General features: G+C 37.3%; 1 protein-coding gene across 11 annotated transcripts in view; it reads right to left on the bottom strand.

Moving 5' to 3' along the window:
• The window catches only part of THO2, an 87,082-nt gene that overhangs the window by 40,793 nt on the left and 26,948 nt on the right, over positions 1–19,341 (bottom strand). For 3 of the 11 annotated variants that reach the window (XM_088864596.1, XM_020662350.2, XM_088864595.1), the window contains 12 exons: positions 17,332–17,412; positions 13,805–13,879; positions 13,672–13,719; positions 13,306–13,377; positions 13,051–13,184; positions 7,996–8,071; positions 3,493–3,686; positions 1,446–1,526; positions 996–1,209; positions 644–883; positions 474–554; positions 237–356 (listed from right to left, as the gene is read on the bottom strand). In XM_088864596.1, coding sequence (XP_088720722.1) covers positions 237–356; positions 474–554; positions 644–883; positions 996–1,209; positions 1,446–1,526; positions 3,493–3,686; positions 7,996–8,071; positions 13,051–13,184; positions 13,306–13,377; positions 13,672–13,719; positions 13,805–13,879; positions 17,332–17,412 — 1,416 coding nt within the window. Of the gene's footprint in view, positions 1–236; positions 357–473; positions 555–643; positions 884–995; positions 1,210–1,445; positions 1,527–3,492; positions 3,687–7,995; positions 8,072–11,266; positions 11,317–11,415; positions 11,598–11,673; positions 12,053–13,050; positions 13,185–13,305; positions 13,378–13,671; positions 13,720–13,804; positions 13,880–14,134; positions 14,170–14,974; positions 15,039–17,331; positions 17,413–19,341 lie in introns of those variants that run through there. The other 8 variants (XM_088864597.1, XM_011631105.3, XM_020662360.2 and 5 more) reach the window with 7 other exon arrangements.

The following is a 19,341-nucleotide window of genomic DNA, read 5'->3' as shown; positions in this document are numbered from 1 at the left end:
CTTCTCTAAATGCCATCATTAAAAAACTGCTAATTTCACAATCATAGTCCAAATTCAGGGAGACATATCGAAGCTAAGACAAAACTATAGCAAAAAAATAAAATAAAATAGAATAATAAAATTGCAGCCAACAAAAGTTTGTCAAGTTTTAAACCAAACAAGCTTTTCCAAAATAAATTTTATTAATAGTAAGAAGCAACAAGTTAAATTTCATAGAAAGGAATGAATGTTCTTACCTGATGAACAATTGTGCGAAGTACAGTCATGGGATTACCATGAGCTATTTTTGCCACCATGCGACCTAGCTGCTTTAGATTTTCCTTAGCAAGTCGTTTCAAAATTCTTCTGGTGTCCAGCTGATAGACCGAGTGAAATCAGCTGAACTAATTCCCCATACAAAAAAAAAAAACCGAAAGAGTATGCATATCCATAACATAAAACAATACAAATCAATACTCTCAGAAATTTCATACCCTTGCAGTTTGCCTGGCTGCAAAAAGCAATGGAAGTGATTCATCATCTTTTTCCCACTCTCCATACAGACGGTAACGCACCTAAGTCCAAGAAAAGCACTTAGGTAATTTATTTGCAGCAGATGAATTTCCCATCTGAAAGGCATCATCCAAAGGAATATAATGCTAACCTCATACGGAAGAAGACTCATTAATTCCCATATCTCCTGTCCAACAGCAGGATTTGCAGGTATTAACTGCAATGAAGGAAGTATGCATGACCCAAGAGCCTCCTCCACCCTTGACCTAGCCTCTTTAAGTTGAAGACGAGGATCACGATGATCACCATGAGAAGATCTAGGAATAATTTCAACAAGGTAGTCAACAAGTTCCTGTGCAGATTGATAGTATTTCCTCAATACTCGACAGACCTGTCCATTTCAAATTGTGTTAAAACTTGGCCTGTGATGAAGCCTTTCAAATTATGTAGTCAACAAGCCTAATGGTTTCACCAACATGGCACAAGAGAAAATCCTACTTGACCTTCTGCAGTAGTACTACATTACGATGAAGATATGGGCCAGCACAAGCAAGCATCTGAAAAAGTTCTTTAGGCAAAACAACAGAAGTGCTTTGGCAAGGGGGTTCCCCTGATAGCTCCATGGCATCTGATGCAGAACCAGAAGCCCCCCCAAGAATTTGCAGATGTGATTGATTAATGATATCATAAGTAGAAGAAATCGACTTCTCAATAGCCCTGATATATAAAACAAAGGGCATTAGGAATGGGTTTGACCCCACAGTTGAGGGTAATCACAATCAAGGTAGCAAGTTAACCATGATTATAAAAAATAACAAGGTTTCATAGAAGAAAAGAAGACATGGTAATCAACAGAAATTTAGGTCACTATCCTAGGCAGGAAAAGTTCCCAGTATAAACATAAGAAAAAACTACTGTTTAATGAACAATCCTTAGACAAATTTCATAACTACCTGAACAATCCATTGCATATTTGGATATGCGCAACAGGATTAAGAGGAGCAAGCCGATCAAAGAGGATGTGTGCATGGAACCTGCAAGCAAACGTATAAATCCAAGTTGAACGCAAGAAATAACATTAAACAAACTTGAGGAATAATTGTATACTAACACATGGATGCAGTGGTGACCATCAATAAGAACTCTTTTCTAGACCTTAAAAGTTCCCTTAAATCACATGCCCTGCATGCCCTGGGTATTTGATTAAAGTTTCTAATTTCATGTGGAGTTACTTAATTGTTCTTTGTCAAGAGAATATAATGATACCTTCAAAAAGAATTACTTTGTAGGCTATAAGATTTCTGCTATATCTGTAAGCTAGCAAAGAACCCCAATAGAAGTGCATCCAAGTGCTTTGTGAAGTTGATTTTGAGAAGTCCTATGATCATGTGACATGGGATCTCTAGGAAATGAGTATAATGGGCTTCCCAGCAAAGAGGAGGAAGTGCAATACCACATCCCTATCCCCAATCCACTTCTCATTTTCAATCAGGGATACGCTTTGCATGGGGAGTCACCCTTAAACAATTCAACTAAGTTACACCTCCAAATCTTGTCGAAAGATGTAATTTTGGTGTCGAAAATTTCAACGATGACCCAAAAATCTATTGCACAGCTGATTATGAAATTTAAAACTCAAAAAAATTGCGCAGATCGAGCAGATCTACAAACACTTAAAAATTTTATAAATGGACAGCCGAGATAATGTCGACTTGAAATTCTTTTTTCGTACATCTTCAGGTCGATATAATCAATTGGAGGGGTTTTCAGTATCGGAACAACCTTTTTCGATGGATTTTTGAGGCATGCCTTACTTCTATAGTATAAGGTTGTTATAGGAACTGTTTATAATCAATAATTCTCAAAGGCCCCTTTGGATGCTTGGAGAAAAATTGCATGGAAGAGCCTATTCCCAGTGAAATATATTTGCGAAAAATATTTCCTGTAAAATGAGTTTTTGTGATTTGGATAGCATCTAGATGCAACTTGGATGATACATTTCTACTATTTGGATCATCTCGAAGAAATATTTCTCAAACAAATTCATTGTGTTAGTTTTACTTGTATACGGTAAATTTATCCCACTTCATAAAATCATTGTCTTTTTTTTCTTTTTCTGATTTCTTTTTTTTTTTTTTTAAGATCTATTAAAACATGACATGACAAACAACGTAAATAGATCAACACCAAAACCCAACCTCCTCATGTAATTAGAACCCGAGTACCAAGGAGAATTAACCATTTTGAACATAATTAGAGGTTGTAACAGTCTAAGAAACAAGATTTTGTTTCTCAAGCATACCATAAAACCCTCTTTGGGCCATAGGTTAGGCCTCCACATTTGTAATGGTAAATTACCAAGTTATTGTTCAAAACAAGAAGGATGATTTTTTAATATCATGCCTAAACCTTCCGGAATAGAATGATCATCATCCTCCTAAGCTGCACAAATTTTGATAGTTTCCAAAAAACCACAAATTGCATTATCAAACTCAATAAAAATCAAAACATGACAAAAATTCAATGATTTCACATATAAGAAAAGAGAGGAGGGAAGGGGGGGAGGGAGAGAGACAAAGAGAAAGAGAGAGAGAGGATAATTCACTAGAGAGGATGAAGAGAGAGAAATGGAATGCATAGAGAGAGAAAAGAGTTAGTGAAAGTAAGAGAGAAAGACAAAGAACATAGGAAGCATAAAAGAATGAGAGGTGAACTTCCTAAAAAAACAAGACAAACAAACTTCTTTGGTTATTTTGGGGGGGAGGAATGGAAGCTGCAGGTTCTCATTTTTTGAGAATCCAAAACTTCCTAAAGCAAGCATCTTGTAGCACTTCCTGTTATCAAGCACGGAAGTGCTACAATAATGTGGAACTTCCAGCTTCTACAGCTGGAAATTCCTATTATCAAATGTGCCCTAAGAGGAAATGTTAAAATATTTACTAGTACTCCAAACTCAAAAACAAAAACAAAAACAAAAACAAAGAAAGAAAGAAAGAATACCAGTCATCCACATCAAGGAACCCATTAAGTAGCCCCAAGTACTGATTTTTTTCAAGTTCAGGAGATCGCTCTGCAACAGCTTCATTCTCCATGTCCAAGGCAGTAAAAAGATCTATTGTAACATCCCCTTGTTTCTCATCATCCATCAACTCCTTCCCTATGGCAGCAAGATTTATTTTGCCTATTTTGTTAGCCTGCAAGAACAATCTACCATGTGAGAAAGATATCACATATAGCTTGCAAACTCAAAAGGACGCTTTTCAACAAGGGAAGACAACCAAACTGTTTAAGTAAACTTTCATAGTTCTGCAGTATTCAGGATAAGTAGAAAAGAAGAAAGCTACAAGAAAAAAAAAAAATTCCCCTTTCTTTTGGGATTGGTAAGAAAGTGGTACAACAACTATTTTAACAAGCATTGTTCGAAAATTCAAGGCCCAAATGGGATATGCAGCCATTGGCCTAGGCACCCAATGCCCAATCCACGAACTAGCCCGCACCTAGGCGGCGCCTCAATAACTGTTGGCCGAGGGCAGAAAAGAGCCATTAGCCTAGGGAAAAAAAGAGCATGCCTTAAAGGGGGCAAATGGGTTTTAAAGGCCCCTCAAAACATTATTAACCATTCTTGAGTGAGTAATAAACTAATAACTCAACTAAAATTGATATTTTGAATTTTTTTTGAAGATCGAAAAAAAAATTGAACTTTTCAATTTCTTGTGAAATCGAAAATCAATTAGTCCGACATTTTTTGTGGTTTGAAGCGGTTGCAAAAGAGACCTTTTGGCAGCCGACAGTAACTGATTCTAGCTAAAGATTGACTGGGTATTGAGAGGTTAGTATATTTAAATTTTTCGTTCAGGGTATAGTATTTATGTGACTATTTGGTTTTGGTTTTTTTCCTTACTTGGTTTTTGTTCTTTTTTTTTCAAGTTTGGCTTGGAAATTGGGATATTTGGCAAATATTTCTAAAGTGCGTTTCGGTTTTAATTTATTGCCATCTTATAACAACTGGGTAACCAATCTTACTAAAAATGTCATTAAACTCAAACCAAATGGATTTTCCTCCATTTTATTGGTCCTTAAATTGTCCTAAAGATTGAAAATGGACAATAATGTGTTTTTTTAGTACTTTATTACTCCTTTTAAGTTTCTAGATGACTACTCCTTAATATTTGGTGTTGCATTAATGACTATTTAAATAGTTAAGTATTTGGTTTATCATTTCTTGACTTTTTTTATAGTTTTGATTTTGTAAATTCGGAAATATTACTCTAAGTCGGGTAACTTTACTTTTTCAACATTTACATTAGTGTTGTGCCCTAGACTAACTTATTTAATGTTGTAAGTCACTAAATAATAAATAAGTAAATAGTAAATTCTTAAATCTTAAGTTTTTCATTAACACTTAGGAGTAAATTAAAACGACTCCAAATAGTTGGAATAAGGGTTGAATGATGACGAAGGCTTAGGATTAAATTAATAAGTATTTCTTCTTGCCTTCTTGATATTCAGCAATGGGCTTGATTTGTGATTTTATTCAGTCAATTAACATAAACATTTTTACAATGTGAGTTACTTTACCAGATATTTGATTTTGGTTACAATGGTTTTTATAATTTAGTTACATTATTCAACATGAGTTTGATTTCTAATGACCCAAGATATAAATAATACGTATTCAAGTTGGTTTTGTACATTGTTCAGGATTTTGGCGGTTGGTTGTTGAACTTAGAAGGTGACAATGCCTTCTTCAAGTTCTAATAAACATGATATGGATCATCCCCCAATTCAAATGACAAGGATAAGATTGAATATAATTTTTATAAGAAAAGCTATTAAAGGGGCATCATGCACTCAAATCCCTACAAAAGTTAGGAGAAAATGCTGGAGCATTTGCAAGGTTGCCAAAGAAAGAAGGAAGAATCACCTGCCCGGGGGAGGGGGGGGAATGGAAGACACCACCAGGTCAGTTAAGACTTGGGGAGAGAGAAAAGGAAGAAATACATCCCCGGAAAGGGGACTAGCAATAAGCCAGTAGAAATTGGACTGAGAAGGCTCGAGCAAAGGGGTCATAGCTTCTTACCACCCCTCCTCTCCCCTTCCCCAAAATTTTCATTTGAGGAAGAAAGATCAGTACGTACTAAAATAGATTCTCATGGCAGCATCTCATTCAATGCCGCTACCTTAAAGACCTTCCAAGCCATAATGTAAGCAGTGCGATAGTTTAGGAGATGAGGAAACGACACATGTTTGCATTGCAAAATTGGCCATGATGAGGAAGTATACAGATAGGAGGGACTCGGTGAAATCTGAGTGGCTAGATTTGTCACCTCCTATATGTTAAAATCTATTTTGGCCCATAAAGACAAGCTCATGGTCATGTTTGTATCATGTAAGAGTCAGTTCAAAGTAAGTGGGCCGAAACTACAAGTGGGAAGAGAACCAGGTTTTAGCATGGGGTTCACAATGCCCTCCAAGCTTTTGACCCGTTAATTTAGATTTTGCGCCTTGTGGATGGTGAGAATGGGCCACTTATGGGTCACACTTACCGGACAATTGAGGTTGCCTAGGAGGACACTAGAAGGAATTTTGTCTATAATGAAGACGAGTATTCTCCTATTTTCAAAATTGTATTGGAAAGAAATGAAACTCACAACTAGAGAACCCTCCCCCCATCAACGTAGGTTCCCAAGGAGGATACTAGAAGGAATTTTGTCTATAATGAAGAGGGGTATTCTCCTATTTTGAAAATTGTATGGAAAGAAATGAAGCTCACAACTAGACAACCCCTCCCCCCCATACCTCAAGCCTGCTAATTTCCATGATAATCCTTAGATTGATACTATGGCTTGGTACATTTATGTAACTGACACGTGCCTAGTGAGACTCAACACTAGTATAGAAGACCAAAACCAAGTATCTAGGGATCTAGGCGTGTATAGATAATCAATGGGCTCAGTTGGAATGAAACTAGAAATAAGGCAGAGAGAAAAAATCTTTCCCCGTAATTTTAAAATTGGCTTCTTCATTGTGAATTTGTGATTTGAGTACCTAGTTCTAACTTATAAGGTTTCTAAATATGACTATATAATCTATTTATTTATGTGTAATATTGTAATGCAGGTTCATGGTGGACCAATCATCGAGCAAGTGCTCATGACTTGCAGAAGATGGTTGTATGTATACTAGATTAGCATCCAGTTCATCTGGTTGAAAACGAGATTTTAGCACCTTTGAGTTGGTAATTTCTTAACTACAACTCATTTTGCATTTATTCTAGTTACCTAGTCTCCCACTAACCCTTCTCTCTTTCTTTTTTTTGAAAATGGATAACAGTATAAATTAGGATATACAATATGTAGTTACAAAAACTCATGAGTGAGGTATCAAGCATCCCATAACGTTTTTTTATTTTTTAAGTTCTAATCATGCATTCATGCATTATCCAACAGATACATACAAAAAAGGGAAATAGGCTTCAGCAGAAAATACTGAACAACTTTGTTTTTGTTTAGTATAATTCAAAGCTGAAGGACCATTATCTAGATCACAATGTAATCAATCCCATTGTTGCGAGACATATAGATGATATGTGCAAGTGGTTGGTTGAAGGTGGAGAGATCCAGTACTCCTTGGAGAGCACTTGACCTGGAGCCAAATTCGAGAGGCTTCTGGGAGCCAATTGAGCCTCATACAGGCCAACAGATCCCAATCACAAAGAAAGAGGTTGAAGAGCGTGAGGGAGCACAAGGAGGCAGCAAATTCAGGGAGGACTAGGGAAGAAGAATTATACAAGGGAGGGAATGACTCATGTAGTGTTCCATAGATACCGACAAGTGTGTCGGCATTTAGTACGTGTTGGAATATCTAGTACTCAAAGGCTAAAATGCCAGTACTTCCCAACACGTCCGTACAATCAATAGTTTGAATAACATAAATTAACTGCTTTTAAGCTTATACCTACCATATAACATCATAGCGAGGGTTAGCTCTTTCCTTGTTTAGCACTACTCAAGAGGTAATGAGACCAAACCCCAACGACCACCTTTATTTGTTATTTTCCTATTTTTAAATAAATTAGACCTATATATTAAAATAATGTTTACTCAATTCAGTAACGCCAAGGTGGCCATGTGGTAGTACAGTGTCCCCAAGCAATCATACTTGGGGCGTGGAACCCCCGCCCTTCTGTATACGCCGCCTAAGTCTCTAGGCACCCATCTAAGTGGCCGAATCCTTCTTTCTGAACACTGCTTACAAGATAATATATATAAATAAATAAATGATACCATCATTGGAAAACGTTTTTTCACATTAAGGCAAGTTACGATCTAGTTACTTTGAATTGCCAAGACACCCCACGGCCTACATGGCTTGAAGTTATGGTTCCATTACCCATGACATGGTTAAAACTGTACATCCCCAGATTTGGCTACTTTAACTCCAGCATCCACATTTCTATCATAAGTTTTCTGAATAAGTGTTTTCTCTTTTAAGGTTATGTACCTCTTCAAATTGTTTTGTTGAGAAAGTCTCGTAGAGCTCAAATGCCTCTTCATCCTTTGGCAGTAAGTGTGCACATCTGAGAGACAAACATTCTATAGTCAGAGATATAAAGTGATAAACAGAACTGGCATCGTAAAATGATATATCATACAAAACCTTCATCTGAAGCAACTTGATGTATACCCCTTTAGTTTATCAATGATCAGGCAATTCTCAAAAACGAAAGATGATTCCCTGCCCTCTCCTCCCCCACAATAAAAAAAAAGGCAAAAAAAAACCTACCCCAACTGGATATACCCACAAATCCAAAACTCAAAGATGCAACACAAAGAATAGGTGTAAACAGTGGTACAGTAGAAAGACTCAGTGGAGATCACAATCCTAGAACTAACTAAGCATACAAAGATCTCACAAAAGAAAATGCTTTAATGGCCGATAAACTTGACATCCCTAATAATTATGTCATATGAGTGATTAAAGTAAGTAATTGAATCTGAAAATGGTATGGAAGACAGACAATCGAGAGGAACTGCAGATTGGTTATTTCACAAGGAAATTCCACTACATCATGCTAGAAGAAATTATAAATCACAAACAATGAAAGAAAAGGAAAAACTGAAATAGAATGTCATCCATCAAAACATAGAGAACATTGGCTAAAGTCTAGACTGCACAACTAGGATATCTTCCTCCCTACACCTAAACAAGCACTCCCAAAACTAGCCAGAGCCACATTATGTAAATAACAGAACCTAAGGGCTCATAGAAGACTTCATTGTGATCAACCACAAGATCAAGGAATAGCAAATGCCTGGTTATCCACAATTAACATTAAGGCATCAGAAGTTTGGGCCAACAGTCATATACCCAGGCATAGGTAGGGCCACCTAAAGCCCTAGCTTGCTTTCATTCCCTATCAACGGCATGCCAAGCCTATAAATCTACTCAAACCTCCTATTCCCCAACCCCATTACTCAATGACCCCATGTGCAGACATACTACCATCGTCCTCATCGTCGTCGACAAAGCCTTTTCCCAACTAATTGAGATCGGCTACACAAATCCCGGTCTGCCATTTGGCTCTATCTGAGTCATACCCTCAGTGAGGCAATAAGTCCCTACATCCTTTCTCACTACTTCCAACCATGTCCTTTTGGACTTACCCCTTGCCCTTTTTGAGCCTTCCACTTGAACAAACTCGCACCTCCTAAGGGTGTTGTACTGGGTTTACACTATACATGACCAGCCCACCAAAGTCTACTTTCTCTCATATTATCAACCTATATGTGCCACACCTAAATTTTTCCGCATGTATTCATTTTGAATTTTATCCTTTCTTGTCTTGCCACACATCTATCTCAACATCCCCATCTCCGCTACACATTCTATGGGAATATTGTTTTTTGACTGCCCAACATTCCGCCTCATAGAGCAAAGCTAGTCTCACAGCTGTCCTATAGAACTTGCCCTTCAACTTCATTGATGTGTAGAGATCACATAAAATTCCATTTGCACATCTCCACTTAACCCACCCAGCACTAATTTTATGTGCAACATCTTCCTCAATCTCTTCAATTTCTTGGATAATCGACCCAAGATATCGAAAGTGCGCACTTTGTGGTATTTCCTGGCCATCAATCTTAACTACTTCATGCAAACATACTACCATGGACCCTAAATATCTTTCCCAAACCCCAATGACCAAATGCCATATCCGTGAAGGAGCCTTATTGAGTTTCGCACCTTCCTCAAACTTGGTTTCTTTGCAAGTATCATTAATTCATGAGTTCAAGAATTTAAGTCATTTGTTATGGTTTCCCCATTATTAGGAATTTAGGATTGGGATTAAGTAGAGTTTCTAGGCACCCACCCTTCTCTATTGAATAAAGAAAGTACAAATTTTACATTAAGTAATGATAAATTTTAAAAAATTGAATGTTTCAAATAATGCTTAAAAAAAATTAAGCATGGAATAATATTATTGAAATCATTTTATAACCCTTATATTAATTTCTGTAACAATAAAACCATACAATAGTTTCTTTGTTGTATCATTCTTAAGTAACTATCATTCTACAACTCTAGATGTTTGAATTTGAATCTCATTTCCATGATATCAAAACTTTGATCCCATAATGAAGGAATCACGGTTCAGTGCATCTATGAACCATGGGATTTGATATTGTGGAATCTAGATCCAAGTAACTTAGGTTTGAGATTCCTAAATAGCAGAGAGCAAGAATACTAAGTTAAATGGAAATTCGATAAAGATCCCTTGTCAGGAGCAACAGAATGAGATTCTGGAGTGGAATTACCACCTAGAGTGGATGATTCCGGGAAACATGGGTACGCACAAAAAACCACACTATTATCTCCAAATCTATGCAAAACAACCTTCTCTAAGTTTTGGCCCAACTCACTTCCCACACCCCAATATAAGATTTTGATATCCTAACACACTGTTCCAGACTCAGACCACATGTACCCTCAATAACCCCATGCCAATGATTCTCTGTCACCTTAACAACCACACCCCAACACACACATGTGCACATGCATGCACAAGCACACACATGCACGTATGTGCAGGCTCACACACACCCCTAAACACACACACACACATACACATAAAGGGGAACCCAGCCAACACGCACACATCCAAAACAAGTGGACCTGAGCCCCGCATTAATCTTTCTCCTCTTGTAATACTGTACAGCATTCAAAACTCAAGTTACTCATAATACAATTGAATATAAATGTGCCACTATTTCCTACTACAAGTACACAATCACAAAAAATTTATCCTCAACTTATCATGACCAATAATTATACAATAGACAAGTACCTTGCTAGCATTGATCTAAGGCCATATGAATTACACTAGCACAACTCATTTAGAGGTTATCAGGATGATGAATGAATTACAATGAAGTTTTTGTCCATCAGCTATACACAAGTCAGTGAAATTAACTGCATGATGAATAAACTCCAAAGTAGTTTATAACCTATAATTAATCAAATTTGTTGGAGCGAATAAAGAAGAAGGTTCATGACCCATTGCATAAATTCCTCCAAAATATAAAACATCATACCAAGAGTGGGAAGAGTGGGCAGGGGTTGGAGGGGGACAAGGGGGAGAAGCAAAAGAAGACAACAAGCACCATCAAAAGCCCAAACATCCTATAGCAATTCACATCTAAATCATTACTCAACACTCAACATTTACTTCACAGGATAATAACACGTTATAACCCAAGAGAAGTGTTTTCACCTGTTACTGGAAATACTAGCTGGCAGAGAAACCATAGGGAATGAATAGCCATGTACACAAATCCTTGAGTGCGTGCAAAATACAAGATGAATCTTGGTAAATTAAAATGCCAGAAAGAAGATCAACATTCAAAAACAAATGGAACTCGCCTTGTATGCCTCAACAGCACAGCAATATGGATGGTACATGTTATGACCAAAAACAGTCAAGAGAGCAGCTGCTTCCAGGTGCATCACATAAACTGAATACTCCATCGTCATACTCCATTGTCACAGAAGCTCATGCATACTTTCATTCACATGCCTTACTCAACAATGACCAAGGTTTCCTGCTGCATTGACATATTCTTCAAGCAGTGCAATAACTGTAAGATGCAATGAGAGTTCCCAAGGAAAGACAACCCTTACATTGTTATCAAAGTTGCAATTATCACCAGTCACTTGAAGGAATAAACATTTGCATGCTCCAAACATGACACCAACACATATACTCCCAAAAGGAATGCCTAGGATCTTCTGTAATTCATGTTCTACCTTCACATGCCTTTCTCAACAATAACCAAGGTTTCATGCTGCACTGACATTTTTTAAGCAGCAAGATGCAGTAGTGTTTGTGATGAAATTCCATCCCTATAATATACCAAAGTTGCAGTTTTCAACAGTCTTGAGGCAATAATCATTTATATGCTCCAAACATAAGACCAAAACAAACACCCTCCTTATGGATTCCATGTAATTTCTGTCAATTCATAATTTAACATAGTGATAACATTAAATTCCATCTCCAGCAGCAATAACCTATCAAGAGATACAGTACAATATCAATGCACTTCATTGAGGCAACCTTACTCACATCCAGCCACTCAAATCGATAGCAAACAGAACCCATTCCTCAATGCATTAAGCTTCTGTGTGGACATTGCATCTCATAAAGTATCATTGGACTTAGTTTAGCAAACTCTTCACTCCTTATTCAATAGATAGCAAAGCATGGCTGCAGTAATATATTCCCTTCTTAATCACAAATGCCGCTAAAATCACTTCTATGGAAAATAATAAGCATTTGGACCGCCATATTGTGACTTCAGATTACTTTGCAATTGAATATCAAATTGAGAATTAAACAATGCAGTTCGCCAATTGAGTGGGATGCACCACCAAGAATGTTGTAATATCCAGAAGGCACACTTCAAAGTTTTATATCCATCCATCAGGGGTACCATGTGCCGGATCCAACCTGCCCAGCACCAAGATCCCTTCAATGACACATGTAACTTCCATTGGTACTTGTAAATGGTTCAGTGAAAAATCCAGGGTTAAAGTTCCTTTAAAAAGTGGACCCAACTACAACTTATTAGAGAACAGGAATTCTGCAAGTGCGGAATCTACAGTAACCAATATCATCTTTTGATCCACATTTGCCACATGCGAGGATTAGCACTTGGCAAGAACCAAGAGAATAACAGATTAGAATAACACATTCAGAAATCCTGAAATTTTGCACAGAGCATCATCATCAATTTGCACAGAGCACCATACTCATCAGGCGAAACATACGAAAATTGATTTTTCTATTTGAATGACAATCAATAAACTGTGTGCCAACTTTCAACATAAAATATGTTTTAGGCAAACAAAGGGGAACTCTTAGAAACATGAGAAACAAGGACATGAGATGCCATTCCAAAAGCATACTAGCAGGAAGATCAGCCGAAAGCTAAAACATAACCAAGACTAAAACAAATAAAAATCAGTCAACTGAAAAGCAGCTTTCAGGAAACTCACATGCTATCAAGATCTATAAACTCTGATTTAACAAGCACCGCCGCAAGTCTGTATAGCCCATGGGGCACAGGATCATTAACTTCCATACGCTGGTAGTACTGGAACTTGAATCCCAGGATTTGAGAAGCATGTGACTAACAGAAAAGGAAAAACTAGCACTCGTTACTATCCAAGTTCATAGCAACTCAAAGAGACCCTGTTAAAAGTGCCATATCTTAAAGAAGACTTAATAATGATCAGATTAATCTCCATTACCTTTGGAAATATGGGTATAAGGTCAAAGAAGATAGTGTTGTCAGGTTGCAGCTCAAAGCACTCCAAGACCTGCTATCACGAAAGCAGCAGCACCTCAGACGAGACAAGTCGACCCCAGGTCATAACATTGTCAAACAGCTGATAGAAAATACAAGCGAAACATAAGATCCATCGACTTTCAGATACAGTCGATAATTCTTTTTAGTCATCCTCAATGAAGATTTTGCACTTATTTCCTTGACATCACTCAAGAGAAAAGGTGGAGACCATTGACTTCCAAATAAAGAAAACTACAGCTAATGCTAAATGGAAAGTTAACCAAACAATAATATAAAAACAAAAATCCAAAGGTATGGGGAGACTTACAACATCAAAAACACGATTTGGATCCAGATCAAAATGCCCAATTAAAGACTGGTAATAAAATAAAATAAAGTCAATGTTGAGAAGGGTATGAAATAAACTCCATCCACTTAAAAAAACAAAGTGTGAAGAAAACCTTTAAAGAGCTGATAACTGCATCTGATGTTTTCCGTGTAGAAGTCTCTGGACCAACTTGACAGAGCAGAGTTACCTACAAAATCCAAAGCTCCAGAAGGTAAGGAGAGCCACACTTAACAACCAATAAAAGTTTAAACCCATCACTGGATAATGAAAAGAATCTGAAAATTATTCAAGACCATGAAAGCATAAAGATTACTGTGCATCTAACCATGGGATCTTACACAAGCTCCAATAGAAGAAACAATTAAGAACAAAAGACTCATTATCAATGCTTTATGGTATAATCGTAGCATCTGACCAATTTATTAACAAACATAAGTTTCACCTGAAGTAAATTCTTACACTCACATGCTTCTGCAACTGCAAATAGGCCAAAGAATCCCAGTAATGCGCATTATGAATAATTGAACAAGTCATCAATAAGACATGATAATATATACGATTTACTCAAATAACGAAAGCATAAGCAAGTATCAAAGGAAAAGGATGTATTAAAGACAAGGTTCAAAAATAGAGATGGGGAAAATAGTACACAAAATCAGAGCTGATAAATGTATACACAAGACAAAACCATAACAGCAAGACATGGAAACAACTTCATACAATAGACATACACAAACGCGCACACACACACACTAACCCCCACCCCCTCCCAAAAAAATAAGAAAAAAAAATCGACCTCCTTTCTCCAATTAGTGATCCACATCCCTTTGGCATAGTCAAAAAGAAACAGCCCACCACTTCCCTCATGTAACGTACTTGAAGAATTATGAGAAAAGAGATTGATAATACATTTCTTTGTTGTCAAAATATGAAATTATGAAGAATTGGTAATATTTATCCTCTTATAGAGAGCGATAAATCCATCTATCAATGACTCCCCACACACATAGGCACCATCCCACCTTCCATAGTTCCTCCACCTCTACATCCCTATCTGCTAAACATTCTACTTTTTACCCCTTCGCATATTTAAAAGACAAATATCCTTTCACCAAGGCGTCTTCTGCCTTTACACCAACCAAAATCCATCTCTCTAGCTCTCTTCCCACTACCTCTCCAGACATACCATCCCTTACCAGATAGGCAATCTGGCAAAAGTAAAATAAAAATAAACAAACAAGTAACTACGTAACATATAGCGCAGGAGTTTCATTCAATAAACCTGAATTAGCTTCATGGCTAGTAGTTGTGATGCTTTGCACAAGGTTCATGGATCGATTTCCCGCATTTCATGCATTTATTTTCGGACTCCTCAAAAAAAGGACAGGGCCACATAAACATCAACAGGCTATAAAAAAATAGCTAAAACATGTTGTGTTTGAGGAAGTTTGAACCTATGCCGTGGAGCCAAGTAACTATAAAAGATAGCCACTAAGCCATTTCAACATTTGAATTGGATATATTATATTATATGTACCGTCCGACACCGTCTCCAACGATTCCCGATCCGGATCGAAGATTTCCTACTCGGATCGATGACTTTCAAACACCAGTCAGAACTAAACAATGTTGTAAGAATCAAATCGGACAAGCAGTTCAAACCAGGAACCGATCAACTGGTACTTGCCCGATCCAGTCAAGTCCTTGGACCAACCGGTCCATCAAAAACTGGTCATGAACAGCTAGACTGGCCGGCCATAAAAAAGTAGAGTTTTTCACTTTTTTTCCATTTTTTTTAAATAAAAGAAGTTCTAAGGAGAGGTTTTATGGCGTTTTCAGTGTTTGTATAGGTGTAAAAGAAGGAAACAAGGATTCATTTGGGGTATAAAAAGCCTTTTGGAGAGAGAGGGATTCATTCGGTGTATAAAAAATCCTTTTGGAGAGAGAGAGGATTTGCTCTCTCTCTCTCTCTCTCTCTCTCTCTCTCTCTCTCTCTCTCTCTTTTGGGGTATAAAAAGCCTTTTGGAGAGAGAGGGATTCATTTGGTGTATAAAAAATCCTTCTGGAGAGAGAGAGGACTTGCTCTCTCTCTCTCTCTCTCTCTCTCTCTCTCTCTCTTTTGGGCTATAAAAAGCCTTTTGGAGAGAGAGGGATTCATTTGGTGTATAAAAAATCCTTTTGGAGAGAGAGAGGACTTGCTCTCTCTCTCTCTCTCTCTCTCTCTCTCTCTCTCTCTCTCTCTCTCTCTCTCTCTCTCTCTCTCTCACAACCTAAAGAACTGAGGACCTTAGGGCAAAATCCGGCCACTTGTCTAAACCTAAAGAACTGAGGACCTAAGGGCAAAATCCGGCCACTTGTTCCATCTAAACCTGGTATTGTTTCTTGAAATTTTTAGTGCATTTTTTGTTTTTAAATTTGAATCCTTTTAAAAATTGTAGAAGCCCTTAAACTGCAAAATTGGAGAGGGGGGGGGGGAATATATATATATATTATGAGTGATTCTATATGAATTTTTTGTTTTTAAATTTTAAAAGCATTTAAAATATGTAAAATCTCTCAAATAATTTGTTTGTTTGTTGCTTAAAAAAAAAAATTACCTGTTTAATCTTTTCCAGGTTTTTTCTTTTTTTTTCATGATTTCCATTTTTTGGATTTTTCCTAATTTTTATAATTATTTATTAAATTAAATTACCTCAGCAGTCTAACCTATGAACCAATCTGGACCGGTCCATTTGATTGGACCTGCCCTCACTGTATCGAGCCAATCTTGACAACATTGGAACTAAGCCTCGTGGAGACCAAGCATGTTTAGGATGCAGTCCTCATCACCCCCAGATATCCCTCCAAAAAATCCCTATAAGGTGTCTTCTAGAAGGTGTAGCTTTTCAACTTTCCTGGACTTCCAAAACATTGAAGATCACCATCTCAGATACACAACCCATTGTCCGACAAGCCATTTACATTAGACAACTCCACTAGACTCTGGGTTATCATCAAACTACTTGATGTTTGATGAAGGTTTGAGTTCAAACCCACATCTCAAAGTTGGAACATGGAGTGGCTTCCACGTGAGCTGGGCTTGAACGTAAATTACATTATCTGCCATGGTAGAAAGACTCATTAATGTTAAAACTCTCAATATTCATCAACCAAAGATATAATATAAATGTAAATTTACCTTGAAGCTATGTATTCAAATTCAAACCCAACTCAAAAAGGAAAATAAGCAATTGCATTAAACACAAAGCCACCAAGGAGGAATACGCCAAAAGATCGCAGAATTTTACACTTGGAAAGGAGAGATAAGATTAATAGAAAGGTGATTATTGATCATAACATATAAAAAGAAATTAGATGAAAACAAAAAATTTAGAAAGAAAATTAGTATGATCATGGCATATGTCCTAAGTTAAACGAGAAAAGAAATGGCTGTGTTTCAAGTGCGGCCTGACGGTCCATTACTGAAAGTAATAGTTACACAACATTTGGGACAATCTGTTATCATATGCAAAGTACAGTGACTAGCATTAAAACGTAAAACCTTGAAACCTCAGAACAAATGCTACCTAGTGAGATGTAAAGATCAACCAAAAGATGAGATCAATTAATAGGAAAAAAGTAAAATGATGGTGCTCATACCAGCTTGGCATAACCCTCACTCTCTTCCCGCAGAAGATTAAACTTGGTTTGCTGGTAGAGAAGGCGGGTGTTGACTCTCACCTACCATTCAATAACAACAACAATACCACATGGATAATCTCAGTTCTAGAAGTTCATCATACCAAGATGAAGTTGAGATGAAAGTAGTAGTAAGCTACCATATTCACCATATGCACAATGATCAACAGAAAAACTACAGCAATTGTGCCCATTAAGGAATTAAAAGAAACTACCATTGACATTGTTTCTCAAATGAGACAACAAACATCAGTTCATCTGACAGCAGTTATCTCCATGCAAGAGTACAAAAGACAAGCAAATGGAACTCTACAGGTGCAGAAGAGAACCAGAAGTCATGAATGCTATCTTTGAACCTCCAAATTTTCAAAGAAAGAATAGCACCATGACCAATTACTAAGACAATTTACGATTGTCCCAAACAAAAATAAACAACTGATATTTATGCGTACTTCGAAAATGAATGTGAAATATTTCTCCAGAAAAATATCTGAAAAACAGGAAAAGGAAATAAGCAAAACAAGAAATGAAAGAAAAAGTAGCGAAAAAATTCGAAGGCGACTAAAGCAGAAATAAGCCTTCATGATTTCATCAATTTCAACATCAACATGCTCCAAAAAAGATTATAAGTCAACAAAAGAATATATTGGACAAATAATCAAAATGTCGTAAAGGTTCCAGATTAGATGTCCAAGAAACAATTCCAATCATATTTTCCTCTTCATTTCTTTTTAAAATACCATCACTCAGGGAAATGAAAGAAGAGAGATAACAAAAGGAACATGAGTAAGAATAGCCCACATCCTCAACAAAGATAAAGATGCCAATATGGCAACAAGACCCCATGCCATATTAGGCTACAAACACGAGGACCACAACAGAAGCTAAAAAATAGTAACACAGTTGGTCTTGCAACGAACATGAGCCACTTTACAAACCCTAGTCAAGTAGAAATCTCCTCAATTAGTAAATAAGCACAAGGAGTAGAGAGGATATCCTTATGGCCACCTAATGCTCAAGCAGAGCAAGCTGACAAACAGACTTCAGCTGTTTTGAAGGCTCAACCTCCCCAACTCAGTCACAAGAGAGGTGCAACACATTGGGAGCGTGGAAGAGCCAGGGGAAATGGGGGTACGAGAAGGGGCAACAGGAGAGAATGAAAAATGTCAGAAAAAGAAGCAGCGGCTCAAGGAGAGTGAGACAAAAGAGGAGTCAAATGAGAGAGATGGAGAAGACAGAAGAAACACGGTTGAACTCGAAAGGGATGAAAAAGGAAAATCTTGACATAGAGAGTGAGAGACCAAACAGGGTTCCTAAACAGAGAAAGGGAGGGAGAGCAAAAAATAAGGACATCAGATTCTGAGAAAATCAGAAGAGTAGCACAAGCAAAAAGAAACATGATAAGATGTTTGAGATATTGGATAGCAACAGTCAAACTCAAGAGGGTGGACTACACTATCATCATAAGATCCATTTGAGATAGGAGTGGCTGGACTACATTACCGTATGAAGGAGCACCTCGAGGAAGGACAGTCATGGATGACAGCACACTGGTCAAGGAAGGACATGTGATCACAGGAAAGTCTCCTTACAAAACAAATTCAAGATCCAAAAGTATGTGTTCTCATGGCTCTTCACATTGCCATATGGCCCGAATGACTTGCAAAAAGACAAGTCTTTTAGCAGTAAGAACTCAACAGATTCTGCCTTGCGGAGTCAAAATGTAAGAATGTATTGGTGATTAGGTGGTTATTTACAACTTAATCTGACTTTCCTATAAAATTTGAAGAGGTTTCCATGTGATAACTCATTTGGAAAATTTCTCTGACTACATGGCCTGGTATTCTTTAGTTGGCCTTCCCTGTAGGAGGCATCAACTTCACACGATTGACTAGCCAGATTGACCCCGTTGTACCAGGATGATATAGTTCTGGTATCCATGGATTTCGAGGGTTCAGTTTCTTGGGGTTA

Source organism: Amborella trichopoda, chromosome 4 (assembly GCF_054954075.1).
Source record: "Amborella trichopoda isolate Santa Cruz 75 chromosome 4, AtrichopodaSantaCruz75HAP2 v2.0, whole genome shotgun sequence".
In the NCBI taxonomy this organism is placed as follows: Eukaryota; Viridiplantae; Streptophyta; class Magnoliopsida; order Amborellales; family Amborellaceae; genus Amborella; species Amborella trichopoda.
Note: the sequence above shows the minus strand (reverse complement) of the source record. Positions and strands in the feature narration are given on the sequence as shown.